Source organism: Centruroides sculpturatus, unplaced genomic scaffold (genome assembly GCF_000671375.1).
Source record: "Centruroides sculpturatus isolate CEXI.00-Female unplaced genomic scaffold, Cexi_2.0 scaffold699, whole genome shotgun sequence".
NCBI classification, from domain to species: domain Eukaryota; kingdom Metazoa; phylum Arthropoda; class Arachnida; order Scorpiones; family Buthidae; genus Centruroides; species Centruroides sculpturatus.
The window spans coordinates 159298-178445 of NW_019385003.1; the positions used below are offsets into that span (position 1 = coordinate 159298).

Consider the following 19148-nt stretch of genomic DNA (forward strand, 5'->3'; position numbering starts at 1 on the left):
TTAAATTCATCTTGTGTTTTCAAATTGTATACTTCTAGTAATTTGTTTTATCAATTTAATTTAAAAACAGTTAGACATATAATTAAACAATCAGTCTTAAATTAATTTATATTAACTACTTACACAGGTTTATTATGATGTTTATGTCTGTTTTGTATTAAAAATGGAATGGAGGTATTCTAAGAGAAAATGGAACAAAAACTTTGAATGATATTTTTAGAAATTTTCTCTACTTTCTAAAAAAAAAAAAAAAAAAAAAAAAAAATCTAAAATTTCTCAGTTCAATTTCTAGAAGTCAAGATTTACAAGTCAACAGCCAATAACAGAGACATTTTGTAATGTAACTGGGATATCTGAATGCTTGAAAATCCTAAAAAACCTCTCCCTTGTTCAATAAAAGGATGAAAATACAATTGTAACAGCATCAAAAAAAGAACAAAAAATGAAAGGATTTTCCCTTTTGAAAAGATTCTTTAAATCTAAATTACACCTAACACATAGGAAATGTATACATTATTTACAGAAGGATATAAGTCTAAATATTATTTAAATTGGATTCAGTTAAATGGTCTGGAATAGATTTAAGACATTTATCACACTTATAATGTTATTAATCATTATAATACTGAACTTCTTCAATACAAAGGTGTTTGTAAAATTTAAACAATGGAATTGGTTGATAAGTTAAAAAGTTGTATTTTAAAAAAGAAAAAGTTAAAAACTCTTAAAAATTTCTTATAATAACGAGAAATTATCATTCTCAGTCTTTATCGATTTATGAGGAGAAATATTTAAAACTAAATGGCCTTAAAAAGTCAGATTTTATGAGAACTTTCTTCTAAAAGGAACCAGCTTTATTAGTTTTATTATTATTAAGAACACTATGCAATTGTTATACAGAAAAATGTCATTAATTTAAATACTGGCATGAGAGTAGATGCATGCTGGGATAATGTAGTTATAGTATAAATACATCTTCACACAGGATAGCTTGTTATCAAAATCATGCTGTTTGTGAAGCAAACGTTGCTATGGATTATGATGTTATATCCACTGAAGAGGCTCTGTTATAGTCAGGGTGAAATGCATTGGAGATAGTATTAAACTAATAAAGCTTGTTCCTTATAGAAGAAAGTTGTAGTCTATGTAAAGTTTGATTTTTTAAGATTATTTGGTTTCAAATATTTCTCCTCATAAATCGATAAAGACAGAAGGATAATTTTTTGTTACTTTAAGAAGTTTTTAAGTCATTTTTTAAAAATATAACCTTTTGTACTTAATACATATTAACAGAAGTGTAAGTCATATGTAAATTTGCAGTGTTTATTCTGATAATATTTGTATATTAAAAAAATTAATATTTATGCACTATGAAGAGAAAGAAATGAAAAATTAGCAAATTGTATATTAATAAATGCAATGCTACTATTACAGAAAAATTAAGCGTTACTAGTACTAAAGATATATGTAGTTTCTTTCTGTAATCTGTGTTTTGGCTATTTTGACCTTTTCATCTTAAACATTTATAAGAAACCAAATTATGAAGAACAATTATATCTTAATAACACTAAATTTCATTCTTTTCTAAGTGTCTTAGATTTTTTTATCCATAATTAGAGTAAATGTTTAGGATTGTGTAACCTTATTCTTATGTCTAACCCTACTCTTAGTGCCCGCAGAGTGGAAAGAGTAAAAATATTTGTGTTCAAAATTTGTTACTTGGAAAGTTGGCAATCTTAGTTATACAGTAGAACTTGATTAGAAAGTTTTTCAAGGACCAATTTAAAAACTTCTTAAGCAGAATTGAAAATAATTAATTTTTCATTCATAATCCATATTTATTTAACAGTGTTCCATTTCATTAAAATGAATTAGGCTTACACAGTATCTATTTATTTAGATATTTATCTAGTGTAATGCACTCCATCTGTTACGTAAAACTTTGATGCAATAATGTATTCTATAATTCTACCTGTGGGGGAAAAAACCTAAAAAATTATATAAATAAACTTCTCTCCAAACTTTGCCCTTGTGAAAAATTTCCTGAAAACATCCAATGTTTACAGTACAGCCCACATATTGATGGTGCTTTCAGATTCAACTGTGCTATAAGCCATGTATAATAGGCTTTGCTGACATTCTGCCTCAATTACTTTACAATAAATGTGCTTATTTTATACACCCTTTGTTATATAATAAATCTATAAATATTTTGATTCTCAAATTAACAATAACTTCAGGAATAATAATGTGTTGTTTGAATATTACAACCTTTAAATTATCCAATTAAACTAATGTGTTAAGGTTGTGTTTCTCATTCTGTAAATTCATCCAATTGGCAATTTTTTGTTAATGTGCCATTTAATCAAATTTAATTTTGAATATTTGAAAATATATAATATTGGAGATTAAATACAAAAATGAAAGTTTTGAAGTCTTCTGAATGTCCAATCACTGAAATGCAATTAATACTGAGTCAACCTTTCTTTATAAGCAATACAGTTATGCAAATTGTTTTCAGATATTTGTAGAAGTTTCCTTGTAAAATAAAAACATTAAACATTTCTTTTAAACAATTTACATAAGTATGGGCTGAGAAGAGTCTATAAAGGTTGACCCTACTAGTGTTAATTGTGTTTCAGCAATTGCAAATGGACATTCAGGAGACTTAGTTTATTTTTGCAGTTTTTTTTTAAATATATCATCCTGGATTTTAATGTTTTTTTTTGAATATTTATTATAATCAGTGCCACTTTAGGATAATTCAGGGAATTTATTAAAATCTATGATGAATCCTTGTACTGTACATTGTCTGTTATAATGCAACATATCAAATTAAACACACTAGCACCAAAATTCAGTAGCAAAACAAAACACTTTAATAGGCAAACAAATATTTTCAACTGTTTTAAATGGTGATCCTCAGGTTTAAATGTAGTAAATTTGAATGGAGATTGTAATTAAAATACAACTTTTAAAAGGAAGATAAATTTTATTGGATGCAACAGAGTGCTTAATGAATGGCCCACATGTGTTAATTCAAATAAATTATTGTCTGTGTTGTTAAGGAGATGGAAAGCTTCCAAATTTATGATTTTTAATAATTAACTTATTTATTTGAACTAATGCATGTCATTCATCACTCACACTGTTACATTCAATTAAATTAATGTTTCTTTTATTTAAAAATTGTATCTAATTATAATCACCATTTGACTTTACTAACCAAAACCTTGTGATGACCATTTAAAACAGGCAAAAACATTCGTTTGCTAATAAGTTTTTTTTTGCTGCTAGAGTTTGGTGTTAGTGTGTTTATTTAAAACCAATATCCAGTTGTACAAACTGTTTAGGTAAACATCAAATTAGACGGAAACATTCACAAAAATAATTTAGTACATATAATTGTAATCCAGAGTAGGTATCATCTATGATTACAATGTTACAACTTAAATATTATTACCTGTAAGAAGAAAGAGACCATTTAAGACAGTTCAAAGATGTAGAAAAAGATAGAGACTGTTCCAACTGATCAAAATTGGACAGCAGTTGCTTCCTAGTGTGTCTGGCGGCATAGGAAAACCTAATTAACTAACTAACTAATCATATAAATAAAATTAATCTAGTAAATAATGAAAAAACATGAAAGGACACAATGCAAGTTACAATATATGTTGAATTAAAGCAATATAACATGAATAATGTTGTTTTAGTGAATATTAATATTTAATGTTAATACATATTAAACTCATTTCTAAGTAATTGTGTGTAACAGTTTAATCATCATTTACGGTGTAAAAAGTTTTAAATAATATTAGAAAAATATAAATGAATTCATTTTTATATTCTNTATCTGTGTTATATATTCTTATGAAAATCAATTTGAACCAATAATAAAATACTGGTAAATCAATAACTATATTGGGAATGTAATCAAAATTTTTTTGAGGGCCCAAAGTTAACAAAGAGAAAAAAATGCCACTTGTGCATGCACAATAGTTTTCGTAACATTTCTCATAGATATTACTTTAAATTATTCTCAAGAATACAATTATTATGTCATTGAATTCTTGAAACTAATTTAATACTTAAAGTATCATATAAAACAAAGTGTTCAACATGCTTGGATATGGGAGGGGTCCACACCCATTTGGTCCATCCCTCTTATCTATGTTCATGTATATACTGTATGTATTTTATGCATACTTATAATTAAAATATTTGCAATGCCCATTCTACTCTGTTCTTTGCTTAAGAATAGAGAAATTTTAACATATGATTGCACAAAATACAGATATTACTAAATATCACGCATAGTCTTGCATTTGATATTTATTTTCACAAAGTTTTGTATTGTGTTTCATTTATTTATATGCATTTTGATTAGTTGATCTGCTGCTCCATATCTGTTAAACTTAGTAAACAATGATCTTAAAGTGTTTAAAGTGTTATTACTTTTTATAAACTTGTTAATTTGCTTTACATTAATTCTCAGACTAGACTGGGATTTCCTTATTTATATAATTGTATAGCATATTTTGATCAGACTTTATATATTAAATTTTTTATATATAAAGAAAGAAGTGTTACTTTCAATAATGTTTTTATCACTTCTAGTCATTTATAATTCTTTACTCCTAAAGAATTTATTGAAATCAATGATGATGCTGTCAAAATTAATTCCTAAAATTAGTTGAATGACATCGCTCGGAAGATACTCCCACTTGTCTAAACTTTTTTCCAGTTTGAGTGATGCTCATTATGTCTTTTTTTTTCCCCACAAATCGAAGATATTGATTCTTGTATTAAATGATGAATGTCGGTTAGGTTATAGGTTGCACTTTTCCTTGCAACATCCCTTTATCTGAATAAAATATCTTTATAAGATTTAATTCACCAATATGAAAAGAGTATGTGTCAGATGATATTTACTAAAATCAGGTCAATTTTATAATAATTTTGCTAAAATACTTAATTAAATAATAGCTGTAAATTAAAATAATAATATTTAGTTTCAGTAATTGTAACAGTTTTATAGAGAGAATCTGTTTTTGTATAATTGTCATGAAGTATTTTCCTTTTTATAAATTTGCTGTTATTTTCACATAATGATATAATCTCCTAAATACTTGATGATGATCCGTTATTGAAATGTAATTATAACTCATAACTTTACACAAATGATAACTAGTTCTAATTATATTATAGTTTTTCCAAGATAATATTTATTGTTTTGATGATATTAATATAATTTACCAAGTCCATTTAGAGGTGAGGGAAGCTGGGGAGTTTTTCCCCAGCCCAGAGAAAACTTAAGGGCCCATAGTGGTTTCTATCCTTAAAACTTAAATGTTATTTTTACAAACAAAAAATAAAATTGTTTAAGACTGGTTTTTATTAATAAAGAAACATCTTACATATATTGTTTGTTCAAAAATATGGCAAAAGCATTTGCTAAAGAGCTATTGGAACTCATTAAAGTTCTAAAAGGGCTTGCTCTTGACAGCCCTGTAATTGACACTGTCTTTTGTTAAAAACTTAGAAGATATTTTTAACCTTCAGATAACTCATTCTTTTATATATAATATTCTTATATTTTGACTGAATTCAGTCATTTCAAGATATTTCTTACACTCAATAATTGAGATGTTTCTTCCAATATTATGTCGCCAATTTCCCTTTCTCGTTTTACTGCAACAGCCCTAATTGCAAAACTGATATTTCTTAATACTGTTAATCCAAAAGTAATTAGTGATTATCTTATTTCCATCTGTTAGTGTAACAGAAACTTTATTTGATCATATTAAAGTTGATCTTTATCCAAAGCAGAAAAATCTTAGAAATCCAGCAAGCATTTATAGAGAACAAATACTTTCAGTTGTCTTTGTTCTAGAATGAAAATAATTTAAAATACATATGCAATAGAACTTAAATTGTGGCAGTACAGAACTGAATTAAATATTTAACTATTAGCCTAAAAAATGAAATTGTTCTTGTATTTATTTGTTGTACAGTACATAGAATTGACATAAGAAAAACTACTTATGTTGTTCAAGGAATATTTTTTCTAGAACTTGAAGATGGTGGAAATGTTTTTTCTACAAATATTTGCTGTTTCAAAAGTTGTCTTCATTAATTTTCCAATTAAATGTTACATCTTACTTATTTTCATCATTTAATGAAATTAATTTTACTTTTATTCCAATATATTTTCCAGAGGCAATATAGATATCTTATTTACATTCTCATTTCATACAAAAGAAAATCAAAGTTGTAATTTCTGTAAATTCGAGCTGAATTGAATACTCGGTGATTGAATAGATCAATAGTCCTTAAAGTTATTGATTTGCTACTCAAACTGAGACACAGATGAATTGTAGATCAACACCTATGGCCTTTCCACTTCTTACCCTGTAAATATCATTTTACACAATGCTGGGCAAAATATTTTAGCCCATTAAAGCTACATGTATGCTACAGAGAAAATTCTAGCTTGATTTCCCACTTCCTAGCAATATAGGGTGCATTCATTAATAGCGGTCGCTCTGCGTCTCCACTTCTACAGGAGTGCGCTACTGTTTGTAGGCATTTAGGAACGACAGTGAAAGAAAGAAAGATGGCGGCGCCCACACTATCGATAGTATGGTGATGAAGGAATCTATAATTCTAAAATATGAGCTTTTAAAGGCAAAAGAAGTGTTCCAATTGTAAAATTTAACCATAAAATGGATTATTTCTTGAAAGAGCATTCAAAATACCCATGAAAAAAATTAGAATGCCGGCTATTATTCGAAAAAAATTCGAAAAGACACTTACATCACCACGTGCACTAACTTGCACAACTTCTAAATTTTCATTCATAAAACCACATAATGGGCCCCGAAACGAAACTATCTGAGCTATGGAGGATGCCATGTTGCTTTCCACTGTAAACTACTGCTATAAGTGGCTGTTTTTGCCATTTGATGGCACGAACCCCAACCAGAAATTAGGAATGCTTTCCGTAGGAATTTTTAAACGGGTGTCACTCGCGCGGAGTTACACGGAGGAATAAAAGAATGCACCCAATGTCTGTAACCATGTGTACACTATGTTAGAATTAAATCTTGCCAAATGGTGTTAGAATACTGTACTGAGATTTATATATTGTTCATGTACACTAGAGTGTATTTTTGATATAGATGTGAGATCCGGAATTTTTACCGATTATTTGTTGATTAATTGTCCCGTATTTGCTTAAAATCTAATTAAATTTTCCTTTAACTTAAAGTGAAACCTAACGGGAAAAAAAACTTTTCGTTTATGTTTGACATAAACATCCGTTCAATTCGAAACTAATCCCACATTCCAACTCCAAAGTTGATAGTTAGCATGGTCCCGGGAACAACTCTAACCCATCTGCGTACCTTTTACCTCACAACAGTCAATCACGTGACCATTCTCCCACGCCGATCTTATAAAAACCCGTTCCTTTCTCTTCTCGGGGGAGTCATTCCAGAGCAGGTGCCAGGAGCCGATAACTTTAAAAATAGTGTCCTTTTTAACCAGCGAACTCTCCTAACCAGTGAACTTTCCTAACCAGTGAATTATTAACCAGTGAACTTTCCTAATTCAAAGAGTGGAGAATTTCCCTCAGTGGATAACAGATCAAGAGGTATGGAACCAATTATTGTAAGCTCTCTCTCGGTCTCTCCGTGTTTTAGGGACGTGAACTAGATGTTGTATTACCCGAAACTTGTTTTAATAAATTGTTAATTTTTCTTATGTTACATCTGGCCTCCTCGTTTACTCGTATATCGCCTGACGTCTCACAGACGCACTCCTCCCTCCGCCACTCGACCCGAAACAATAAAGCCCATTACTGCGGGAAAAAGAATCCTTCCACCCATCCTGACAGTGAAAAGGGTTAACAACCTGTTGCCGGATCGGGAGACCTACCCCTCCCATCCCGGTGGTTCACATAGAGAACTCCCAGTCTGAGAATACTTTATTACCCAAAAATTTCCTTATAACTAATTCTTAAAACTAATTTATACTAAAGGAAGATGGAAAACAGTTGATAGGGTTGAGAAGTATCAAAGATGGCTGAAAGAATAAAATAAAGAACCCTGGTCATACAAATGTCTTGCTGCTGTTGTGAGGGACCATGTGAAAACTTCCTGGGGTTTGGTTTGGTTTGCAAATGTTAAGAAGGCCGTACCAGTGGCTTAGCCTTTGAAAAGAAGCAAGAAGGGGAAGGTGTAGGGTTTTGGTTGAAGATGGGACAAGAAAGATAGAAAAGTGTGAAATAATGTTTTATGGCCAGGCAGCATTGAGCCCCATATATTGAGATCATAGAGTAAAGAATACATAGAGTGGGTCAAGGCCCAGTTGATACTGAGTATGTGCTTTGTTCTTGGAGCACAAATTGCATTTACGTTCACCTTTCCTCAGTCTAAGGGGACCACACATGTTAAGGAAATCCTTTGAGGAATAACTGTGCAGGCCGGGCATTGAGGAATTCCTGTTAGTGTGTAGGGGAAAACTACACAGTTTCGGAGAACTGTACAGGCTGCTGGAGTAGAAACGAAAAACCATTTGATTTTCCTGCACTGTTTCGGACTGTGCAGGCCAATCGTAACGTGTGCGCTGTCATGTCATTCAGTTGTGAGGCCTCTAAGTAGTGAGAACAATGTCTCGTGAATGTTTAGAAGAATTATTTTTATAACCTTAACTTTTATAATTTATAACCTGAAAAATGTTATAAATTATTTTCAGATCAAAAATTTCTCGAGTAAATTAAAATTATAAATAATTTTAATATTTAGAAAACTTTTCAGTTCATTTCTTTACTTTTCATAAAACATCTTGATACTCTATAACAGGCTGCTGTATAATATCATTTTCTTTTACATTTTAAAAAATTTATTGTTTTAATATCCAAGTAAATTAAAACACGATAACTTAAAATAATATTTTAACAATAAGGCAAAGTAAAATAGGGAAATAGTTTAATATAATAATTATTTAAATTATATTTGTTACTTATTTATTAAATACCTATCTATACAACATATTGATTTTGAAAATAACTATTTTTTGTTCAATTAAGAATTGTTTGTAAGATAGAATATTGCAAAAAGAACAATGCTTTTTAAAATATTTGTGATAATAACAATTCTTTTTAATATTATCTGATCTTGGACACCCAAGAAGTTCGATAACTAAATAACTGTAGCTCAAGTTTTTAAAAAGATTTTTTTTTCTATCTATCCACCTTTAAATAAAAATAATTCTTTATACGTTGAGAAATAATTTAATAAGTTTTGTAAATTACTATGTTTGATCCAGCCAGTTATATCCGATGGTTTTTCGTCTGTAAAATTTAATCCATGAATTTTTTTGGTAGTAAAATCGACTTGCCATTGATCTTTCGCTGATAATTGATGCTTTTTAACAGAATCTATAGCCCAAGATTTCTCTTGAAAAATTAATTTTGTGATCTGAAATAATTCCATTAAAAAATTATTCATATGAAAAATTAATTTTGTGAACAGTGCTACCCAAACCACTACTACTACTACTACTCTTTGCACCATAGACTTCTATGCACATGTTTTTTCCCGCACGTTTTAATACGATTTGTCGCCAATAAACATCCAAGAACAGCCAGTAAGTCGTCATCAGATGCATGGCCGACTTAACTGAGATTTTCCTCCTCGTATGTGGGTGATAGGAAATTCTGAATTTCAGCCAAAAACTTATTCGCCTCACATGTGCCCCAGGAAACTTTGCGTTCATTGTTTGACCATTCCAGAAAGTGGTCCTCATCTCCAAGAGGAAAGAGTAATTAAGAAGATTAGAAGGTGGAAAGAACAAAGGAAATATGCTAAAGAACTAAACTTAAAATATAATATGATGTAGTGTACAGCCACAACAGACCACATTTTGAGAACAAATGCTTTAGATTACATACTATTTATTGAATGTGATGACTTTTTAAACCTAGAAGATATTATGTTTTGTGTAATCATCAATAAAGATCTTTTTGTTTACAAAAAATGTTACTAACTTTGAAGATTGGAACAATTGTTTTGGTCTTTAAATAAATATCTGAAAATAGTAAAATAGCAATTGTGTATTGAATTCTCTACATCTTTTTTATTTAAAAGACATAGAGAAGTCAATATTCAAATTTATTAGTGAACAGAAAGGTGAAGAGAATTCACAGCAATTCAAATTTATTATCCAACAGAATTGAATAAATTGTTTTGGGATAAACTTCTCTTATATAGCTAGAATGGTATGGAAGTTAAGATTGATTTATAGTCCATGATATTCAACTTGTCATAAATATTTTATATTCCATTCTTTTGGGATATTGAGAACATAAACATTCATCTTAATGCCATTGGCTAGCTGTTTGTGCTTCCATTGACCCAATTGATATTTTTCTTTCGTGATCAAACTAAACGGAATTCTCTTTGCTGGGAATTAATATAACGAGGTGATATTTATTATCAACTTCTATATGTTATTGTAACATTATTCAAACTTGTATTGAGCTATATTCTGTTTCGTAAAGTATAAAAACGATTATGCTTTATGAATTGTTACGAATTGAGAGGGGATGGAAGCTGGGGATTTTTTCTCTGATCAAGACAAAACTTAAGGGCCCATAGTGGTTTCTTATAGGGTCTAATATGAAACTGTATGTAATATTTTGCAGTATAGATATAGGAGCTATATCTATACAGAAATAGATTGTTAGATATATTATTATTGAAATAAAAACTACGAAAATATTCATTTATTCAGTTCAGAGCTGCTTGATGTTTGCACACAATTCTAAAATGGATAATTTTTGATCAAAATGTTCATCAATAAAATTATATATAGCTGGACAACATGGAAACCCAGATAATCAAAACCTGGAAAATTGGGGATTTTTATACAAGGAGTATCAGAAGTGGTAAGAAAATGTTTGAAGCACTGTGATATTAAAATTGATAATTTTATTGAAAAAGCAATGTTTTGCTTATATCATGACTTCTTAAACTGTTTCCATTTGTTATCTCATTTTACCCAATGTGATCCCAATATATAGGTATATAAAATGTGTACACCTATAAAATAACTTACTGATAATAAATCATAAAACAGTTTATTTCAAAACAATTCTTTGATGTACAATTGAAGAAAAGAACTTGTAAAATAATATGTATATATATTATTTTACATAATTTTCATTTTTTAAAAATAAAAGCAAATTTGCATACTAATGAAATAAATGTTACGTAAAGAATTAAACCTTGGCCAAGGGTATCTTCAGTGTTTTTCAGTCGACTGATGTTTTGATTTTATGATCATCAATGCTGAAAATTTCACTATACATAAATATGACGTCCAAAATATTTACCATTTGCGGTCATGACTCACAGTTTAAGAAGCTCTGGTTTACATGAATTATATATCAACAATCAGTCTTTGAATGATCTTCCGTCTTGTGGTCAATCTCGTCAATGCCGATTCATGCTTGGAGCTTTGTTTGAAGCATGCTACGGCACTTTATTGTCTTGTTACTACTGATATATCCCGATTATAACATATTAAAACATTCTTCTCATTAAGATTAAAAATTATTTTTCTTACTTCTGGTATTAAAATATTTTATCATTTTTCTTTCAGAATTTTGGAGCATAATGCAATTAGCAGATTACCAAAAGGTGTATTTAATTACATGATTTCCTTAAAAACAATGTAAGTCATATTAAAATTGAATATCATTATTATTATTTATTTATTTAAATCAGTTTAAAAACTACTTCTAAATATACATTTCTTTGTGAATATACTTGTATCTAGTCTAAATATTTTTATATTCTAAGAGATAATATTTTGAAATTGTCTCATGTTTGTTTAGAAATATGGTACACATTAGACCAGGGATGGGGAACCCGCATAGTGTTGCCATGTCCTAATTTTTTGGATTTTGCAAATTTGGAACACTTCCCCAATTGAAAAGTTTCCTGAAACATTCCAATTTGTTCATTTATATCTGAAATTATTCCAGTTTTTATTAAAAACAATTGAATAAGAACTGTAGGTAGTAGAAGTCTGCAGGTGTTGTGCATGCATAAGCCACTTGTCCTCATACACATATGCTGTTATCTGTAATCTGTGGTGCACAGATTATGTTCTATTGGCCCTGTGTAGGCTGTGCATTGGCTTTGTCCAATGATTGATGATGGATCAATGGTTATGTCTGCCATGAACTAGCTTTTTTTTTTTTTGTTTTTTTTTTTAACTCTTTCGGCCTTATGGGCAGAAAGAGGATCTTTATTTCTAATCATATCCATCATTGATTTGACCATGTCTATAATGGGGTAGTCAAGTTTTCTAACAAAAGGTTAGTTGAAATAAGTCACCAGTACTGTATGATTAGCTCAACAAATAATTGATAATTCAATAAAATTAGTATAATTAGAATTATTTTCTTTTCCAGAGTACCTTACTGCCTATGTGTTGTTGGGTTATCTTCATATTTTACAAAATACTACCTAACTTACAATGTTCCAATTTTGTGGTTTTGACATATGGCAATCCTAAACTTGTGGCTTTTGTGACTTCTAATGCAGCTTGATATGACAGAAAGATTAAACTTATGAGTCATTCTGTTCTCTTTTTTTCAATAAAGACATTTACCAAAGTACAGTTTTTATTTTCCTGGCTGGTACATATGACAGAGGGAAAGTTTGGCAATTGGTCAAAAATTACCCTGCAAGATTTTTAATTTTTGGACTTGGGACCTTGAAATGTCATGAAATGAAAAATAATTTGGGGGTAATTTCTGCATGTATGGATGTTTGTGTGTGTGTGTGTGGAAGGGTGCACAATTTAGTTCACCCTCTTTGAAGTTTAATACTGTAAGGTCTCTTTTTATGCGGTGGATACGTTCTACAGAAAAGTGCATATAAAAAATTCGCATAAGAAAAGACTTTACTTGTGTTGAAAAAGTAGGGATATGTTCTGTAATTTTCTAAAATCGCATAAAACCAAAACAACAAGTTAAAATTAACTTAAAACCGCATAAAAAAGTTTGTAGAAATTAAAAGAAATAGACTGCTAAATACTTCAACTTGAAATCAGCAAAATTTAAACTCGCTACTTATTATAAAAATGAACAAAACACCGCTAAAATAAAATTTAATTTCAAAACAATTACAGTTTGTACCTTTCAATGCGAAACTCAGAATTATGTAATAGTGACTTGTCGATGGTAAGTATCATGTACAAGGGGAATCCCCGAATTGCAAAAGCTCACTCTAAAAATAAATCACTGACATCTGGATGTGAAGAGTTATTAAGGTAGATCTAGTAGTCCTTAACATCCATAAACGTTATATGTCAGTGGAACAAATGGAGTGAGCTTTGAGCATTCCACGATTTTTGGAGACTGTCTATACACGGGCTTCCTAAACAAGCCTATATGTGTGTTTGTCCAAGAAATTTTTGGATGAAATACAAACCACACAACTTCAAAATCGCATAAAAAGAGACCTTACAGTAATGCCTGTGCTTTTTTGTCGAAAATTTCTGAAATTTTGCAGGAAGGTTTATTTATTAGGGGGATTAATGCTATTAAATTTTGGTGATTAAAGTTTGAGGAGGTGGGGAGATAAAGGGGGTTGTATGTATCTCCAGTAGGATCAGACTTAATGACAATTTTACTCATTACAGTAGAACCTCGAAAACTCGACCTAATGTGGACTGAAGGGTGGCCGAGTTTGTGAAAATGCCGAGTTATCGGGAATGGGGTTAAAAAAAATAAGTACGAGTATTTCCTCAGAAAATACTGTACTGTACTTGTACAGTATTTACTTGTACAGAATATAACAGAGAATAAACTGCCCAAATACCCTTAAACAAAGGAAAAGTACGTCCTTTATGAAGGCATAGAGCCTTTACTACATGAAAATGAAAATTAATGAATACACTGTGTACAGTAATTTACCTGATAAGACAGACCTCAGAAAAATACTTTATGAGAGCTTTTATACTTTTATAAAGCTGTCTATAATGAAAATTAATTAACTAAGGATTTTTTCGCCCTGCCAAGGTGTGGACCAGTTATCCGGAGTGCTAAGTTATCGAGGGACGAGTTTTCGAGGTTCTACTGTATTAGCATTTACAATTTTTTGTAAAACCCTACACTCAACATTGAGCAAGTGTGAAACTTGGATGATTTTACATTTCAACATTGGAAAATAATCCAAGTTTCACACTTGCCCATTACAATTTCTCAATGTGTGCACCTCATGTCATCCAACCAATATTCAAATTCTTCCTACACTCACTACTTCATCACACCTCCCATGGCAGCCACAATTCTTCATCTCCTGCAGATTACTCGTGTTGCACAATGACGAGTGATTCCTACTTTGCAAACCACAGGACACATTTTCTGTTGCAGAGTTGATTTCTGTTTACAGTGCTTCCTAGAGGTAGTAGATGACAAAACATTTGAATGCAGATGGGAGATGAAACTTGGATGGTTACTCTGTCGATTGGTGTACATTGCATACTTTTCAGGTGATAATTGACGTAATTACAATAATTGAAAATGGTAGCATTCTTTTTTCGAAGACCTTGTATATCATTGGTTCACATGTACTAATTGTAGACACATTTGTAAATATGCACAACGCAACCTGCAATACATTATGGAGTCTTAACAGATCTTTCTGAAATAGGATGTGGCTTCTGATTAAAAAAGGTTCTCCATCTCTATTAGACCAAATATTATCATATAAAAATTAATGAAAAGATGCATAAAGGTAACTGTTACACAAAAGCTTTAGTATCAGAAAAAAACTAAATAATGAGTTTAATTTGTTTTAATGTCAATGGAATGATCAGTTTAAAAGAGACTTTTAATATTATATGAACTCTGATACTGAAATTTGAGAAAATTTCAAATTTGTATCCACATCATTAATTACACAGCTAAATGATATGATGTATTAGATTGGAATTATTTATAAAGTAAAATCTGCTTAATTACAGATACTATCAGTCATCTAATGTTCTCAGAATTAGCGTGCCCCACAACGTATGAGCCAAAATACGCTCATTGTAATCAGAGTTTCAGTTATTGTTATCTTCGGGCATTGATTTCACTTTAATTTTGAGGGGCCAAATTGAATGGACAAAAATATTTTTAGTACAAATTCAATAAAATTCTCACCTTATGTAACCACTAATTCATAAGTAATATAGAAATAGAAGACACAATACAATATAAATAAAAAAAAATGAATAGGAAAATATTTTTGGAAAATTTACTAGTGTTTTTTCCCCTTTTACTTTGGGGGTGCCAGGGGCCCTTGGTCCCCTCTGGGTGTGCCACTACCTTTAGATAAATGCATATTTTTAATCAGCTGAACTTATCATTAGGCTAGATTTTGATTAATTGAATAAACAAACACTGTGTAATTTGACTGAAGTGATTAATTCTAATTACTGAATTTAACAGATGACTTAATTAATTTAGAATATTCTGGAAGAAATGACTGATCCAGAGTGGGACTTGAGTGCCAAAAATATAATCTTGCACAGGGCACATCAGTGATGTGTAATAAGTCTTGGATATTTTTAATAACTCATGTAAATTTTTTAATATACACACACTTTTTCAAGTTGAACACGAAAGCTTTATGCCAATTAATGAATAAATGAATGAGTGGAAGAGTGAAACAAAACAGTTTAATTCAGAAATCATGTTTAATTATATTACTCTTAATAAATTAAATTAAAAAACTGATCAATATATTCTTTTTTCAGTGATCTATCTTCTAATCCACTAATCTGTGATTGCCAGTTGAAATGGTTTATTGAATGGACGAGATCTAAGGGAGTAAGAATAACGCAGGAGACTGCTTGCCAGTTTCCTTTAAAGCTAAGAGGCATGTCTCTCTCTCAACTGTCCAAAAAAGATCTACATTGCAGTAAGTTTTTTCATTATAATATTTTTTTTTCTTTTTGTTTAAGTTTACATTCTTTACTTTGGATACTTTTCTATTGATAAAAGTTTTTAGTTTTCTCATTTGCCATTTCTGTCTACTTACGAATGAAAATGGTCAGTACACTAATTAACTGGTCACTGTCAGTGATGATACATGTGATTCAAACTTTGATAATGTATAAAATTCACTGTAATGTTTAGTTCTATATATAAAGATAAGCTCATAAATTTGATTGACCGATAACTTAGATGTCAAATCATGCGTATGTTAATTTCCAAAGTCTAATAATTTTAAAGTGCTAAGATTCCTTTGGTCAGTTTGCATTTAAGAGTAAGATTTAATAACATTTTACATGTAAAGTAACAAATTTTAAATTTTATATCATGTATCTGAAAGGAAGTCCAAAAATAAAGATCATCAGAAGTCCAAGTAGTGTACCCAGAATGGGACTCAAAACCACAGTTAACAGAAGTTGTGATAAGAGTCTCACTCTAGGTTGATCTTTTCTTCTAGAAATCTTTTCTAAATTACTGCTTTATTTTAAAAATTTATGCAAGTTTTAAGATGGTTGCCTCAACACCTAAGATTAACTTATACTATCTGTATGCAATAATTATCTGAGTAATCGTACTATCATAGTCCTGTTAATAGACATACTTCAAACTTGCTCAAAGATATAACTATTTAAATATTCAAATCTGTATTTTATGATTTGCTAAGCTTTTTTTTTTATAAAATAATTAATTAACAGCACAAAATTTTTTGTTTTAGATTGGCCTGTTCAACTTCCATTATTCGAATTATCACCGAAAGTAAACCAGCTTGTTTTTGAGGGAGATGCTTTACTGTTTCAATGTCGAGTGTCTAATGTGGAAGACAATATTAAATTGAATTGGATGTTGGACGATCTTGCGATAACTACGGATCCATTGGGAGTCGTTGCAGTTCAAACTCACGTTTCTCAGGACGGGAGTGTATTACGCAGTTTATTGTCAATCAGTCGTCTGCATACCCACCACTCAGGAATTTGGAGATGTCACGTCGAAACGCCAAGGGGAAACGAATCTCGCAGCATCCAAATTATCGTAATAGCCGAGAATAATCGTGTCTGTTCTAGGATGATGACGTCGGACAATAAGGTATTTTAATCGATATATATTATTTTTATCACATTTAATTTGTAATTAGATGATTTAATGAAGAGTTCTGAGAAAATTTGGTTATATTTTTTACCATTATCAAAGAAACTTATAGAATAATTAGAAACAGTTATTCGTGTGTTAACATTTGTTTTTCCCATTTTAATTAATTTTAATATTAAGCAGAACATTATTTATTAAACAGAGAATTATATTAATTATATCTTGCAATAATTAACCTCTTCCTAAATGTATTAAAAGAACATAGAAGTATAATGTAATTTGCAGTTCTCTGGATACCTATCAGTTTAGCAGTTAAAAAAAATGCACTGTGAAAGTAAAGTAAGATTGATAATGTCTCAGCTGCCTCATTCAGAGCTGCAGAACCGTAAACCATTCTCATAGGAGTAAAGAAAGTCAAAGAAACCGATGATCTACATGTGATGTTTTGCAAGATATAGCCCTCCCAAAGTTGGCCTGTGTGGAATTTTGAAGACCCTCAAAAAATGGGCAATATTTAAAAGTGAAAAAATCTGGGACTATTTCTGAAAACAATGCTAAAAATCAACTGTTTTCCACTTTACTAGAGACAGCTAAAAGCTAACAAAACATGAGATCCCCTTGCACTGACTACTATTGGGATGTGATCGGAAACATGCTGTGCATTCCATTAAGCCTACTGTATGTTTAATAAGGTAAATTTCAGGGGCTATATCTTGCAAAGGGTCATACTTAACCATTGGTTTCTTTAACTTTTCTTTACTCCTGCAGGCATGGTTTACAGCAGGGCTTCTTAAACTATGGGTTGCGACCCCATTTGGGGTCGCTTAGCGAAATCTTGGGGTCGCGAGATTTTAATGAAAAATATTGAAAATAATTTGTGAGAGTTTGAAAATGGCAAGCTTTGTGTCATAGGTTTCGTGAGTTGCTCTTTGTGTCACTTCTGGTGCAGGGAGACAATGATTCAGCAACACTGATTGTAGTATGAACTAGTGCAGTGTTGTCGCTTTTCCGTATATTCAGTTGTCTCTGTTCCATTGTAACACAAGAGACAAGGTAGTACATCATTATTGTTTTTGCAAATTTGTATATATCTTTATTTTATATATTTTTTTGGGGTCGCTAAAAAATCACAATCATAAATGGGGTCGTGAATAAAAAAAGTTTAAGAAGCCCTGGTCTACAGCTTTGATAATGCCCAACTGCCTAACTCACAGCTACAATTTTACCTAATAATATTTAATTAAACTTTTTTTAATTTATCATATTGATCAATAAAAATTGTCTGTTTAGTTAATTGATATGTGATTCATTAATTTTAAAAGAATTATAAAGTTGTGGCTCATTAAAAACTCTTTTTCTTGAACCATTTATAATTATAAATCCAAGATCTATCCAAGTTATTGTCTTGCTTCAACCAAATTAAACAATAAATTAAATTTTATTGTCAGATTCTTCAAAAATATTTTGAATATTCATTGACAATGTATTGTTTAGGTGTGGACATCTGCTGTGTTTCTATTGTAATTCCACATTAGACTTTCATGAAAGCCATCATTTTAATTAAAATTCACAGATGACACGATATGTGCATTGTGTTATCATTGATTTTCCAACTTCACAATTTACACTTATACAGTATGTGATATACATCTGTGATTCCCAGACTGTTTTGTACAATTCTATTTGAACTTTTAACAAATTTTTGCAACCTTAACATTGAATCTATAAAATGTTAAAATTCATATTTGAGTGTATTTTTAATCTTTTGAAGGAAGACTAATGTAAAAATAAATTTACTTAATTCAGTCTTTTATTTTTAATTTAGTCTTTTTGGGTGCTCTTTCATTCTCTCACAAAGCTCACTAAATTGAGGTTGAGTTTGCAGGATAGCTGTTCAAATATCCTTCAGATATAATAGGATTTTTTGACTTGCATTGAACAATTTGTTTCAAGTTCTAATTTGCTAAAGTTTTGCTATAAATTATACAAAATGTCAATGCTC

The 19148-nt window shown here is 30.2% G+C and overlaps 1 protein-coding gene across 1 annotated transcript in view; it reads left to right on the forward strand.

The window, feature by feature from the left end:
- LOC111633249 (adhesion G protein-coupled receptor A3-like) overlaps positions 1-19148 on the forward strand; it is an 81587-nt gene that overhangs the window by 48708 nt on the left and 13731 nt on the right. The window contains exons 5-7 of the mRNA XM_023377787.1: positions 11668-11739; positions 15823-15986; positions 16776-17143. Of these exons, the coding sequence (XP_023233555.1) occupies positions 11668-11739; positions 15823-15986; positions 16776-17143 (604 nt within the window). The remainder of the gene's footprint in view (positions 1-11667; positions 11740-15822; positions 15987-16775; positions 17144-19148) is intronic.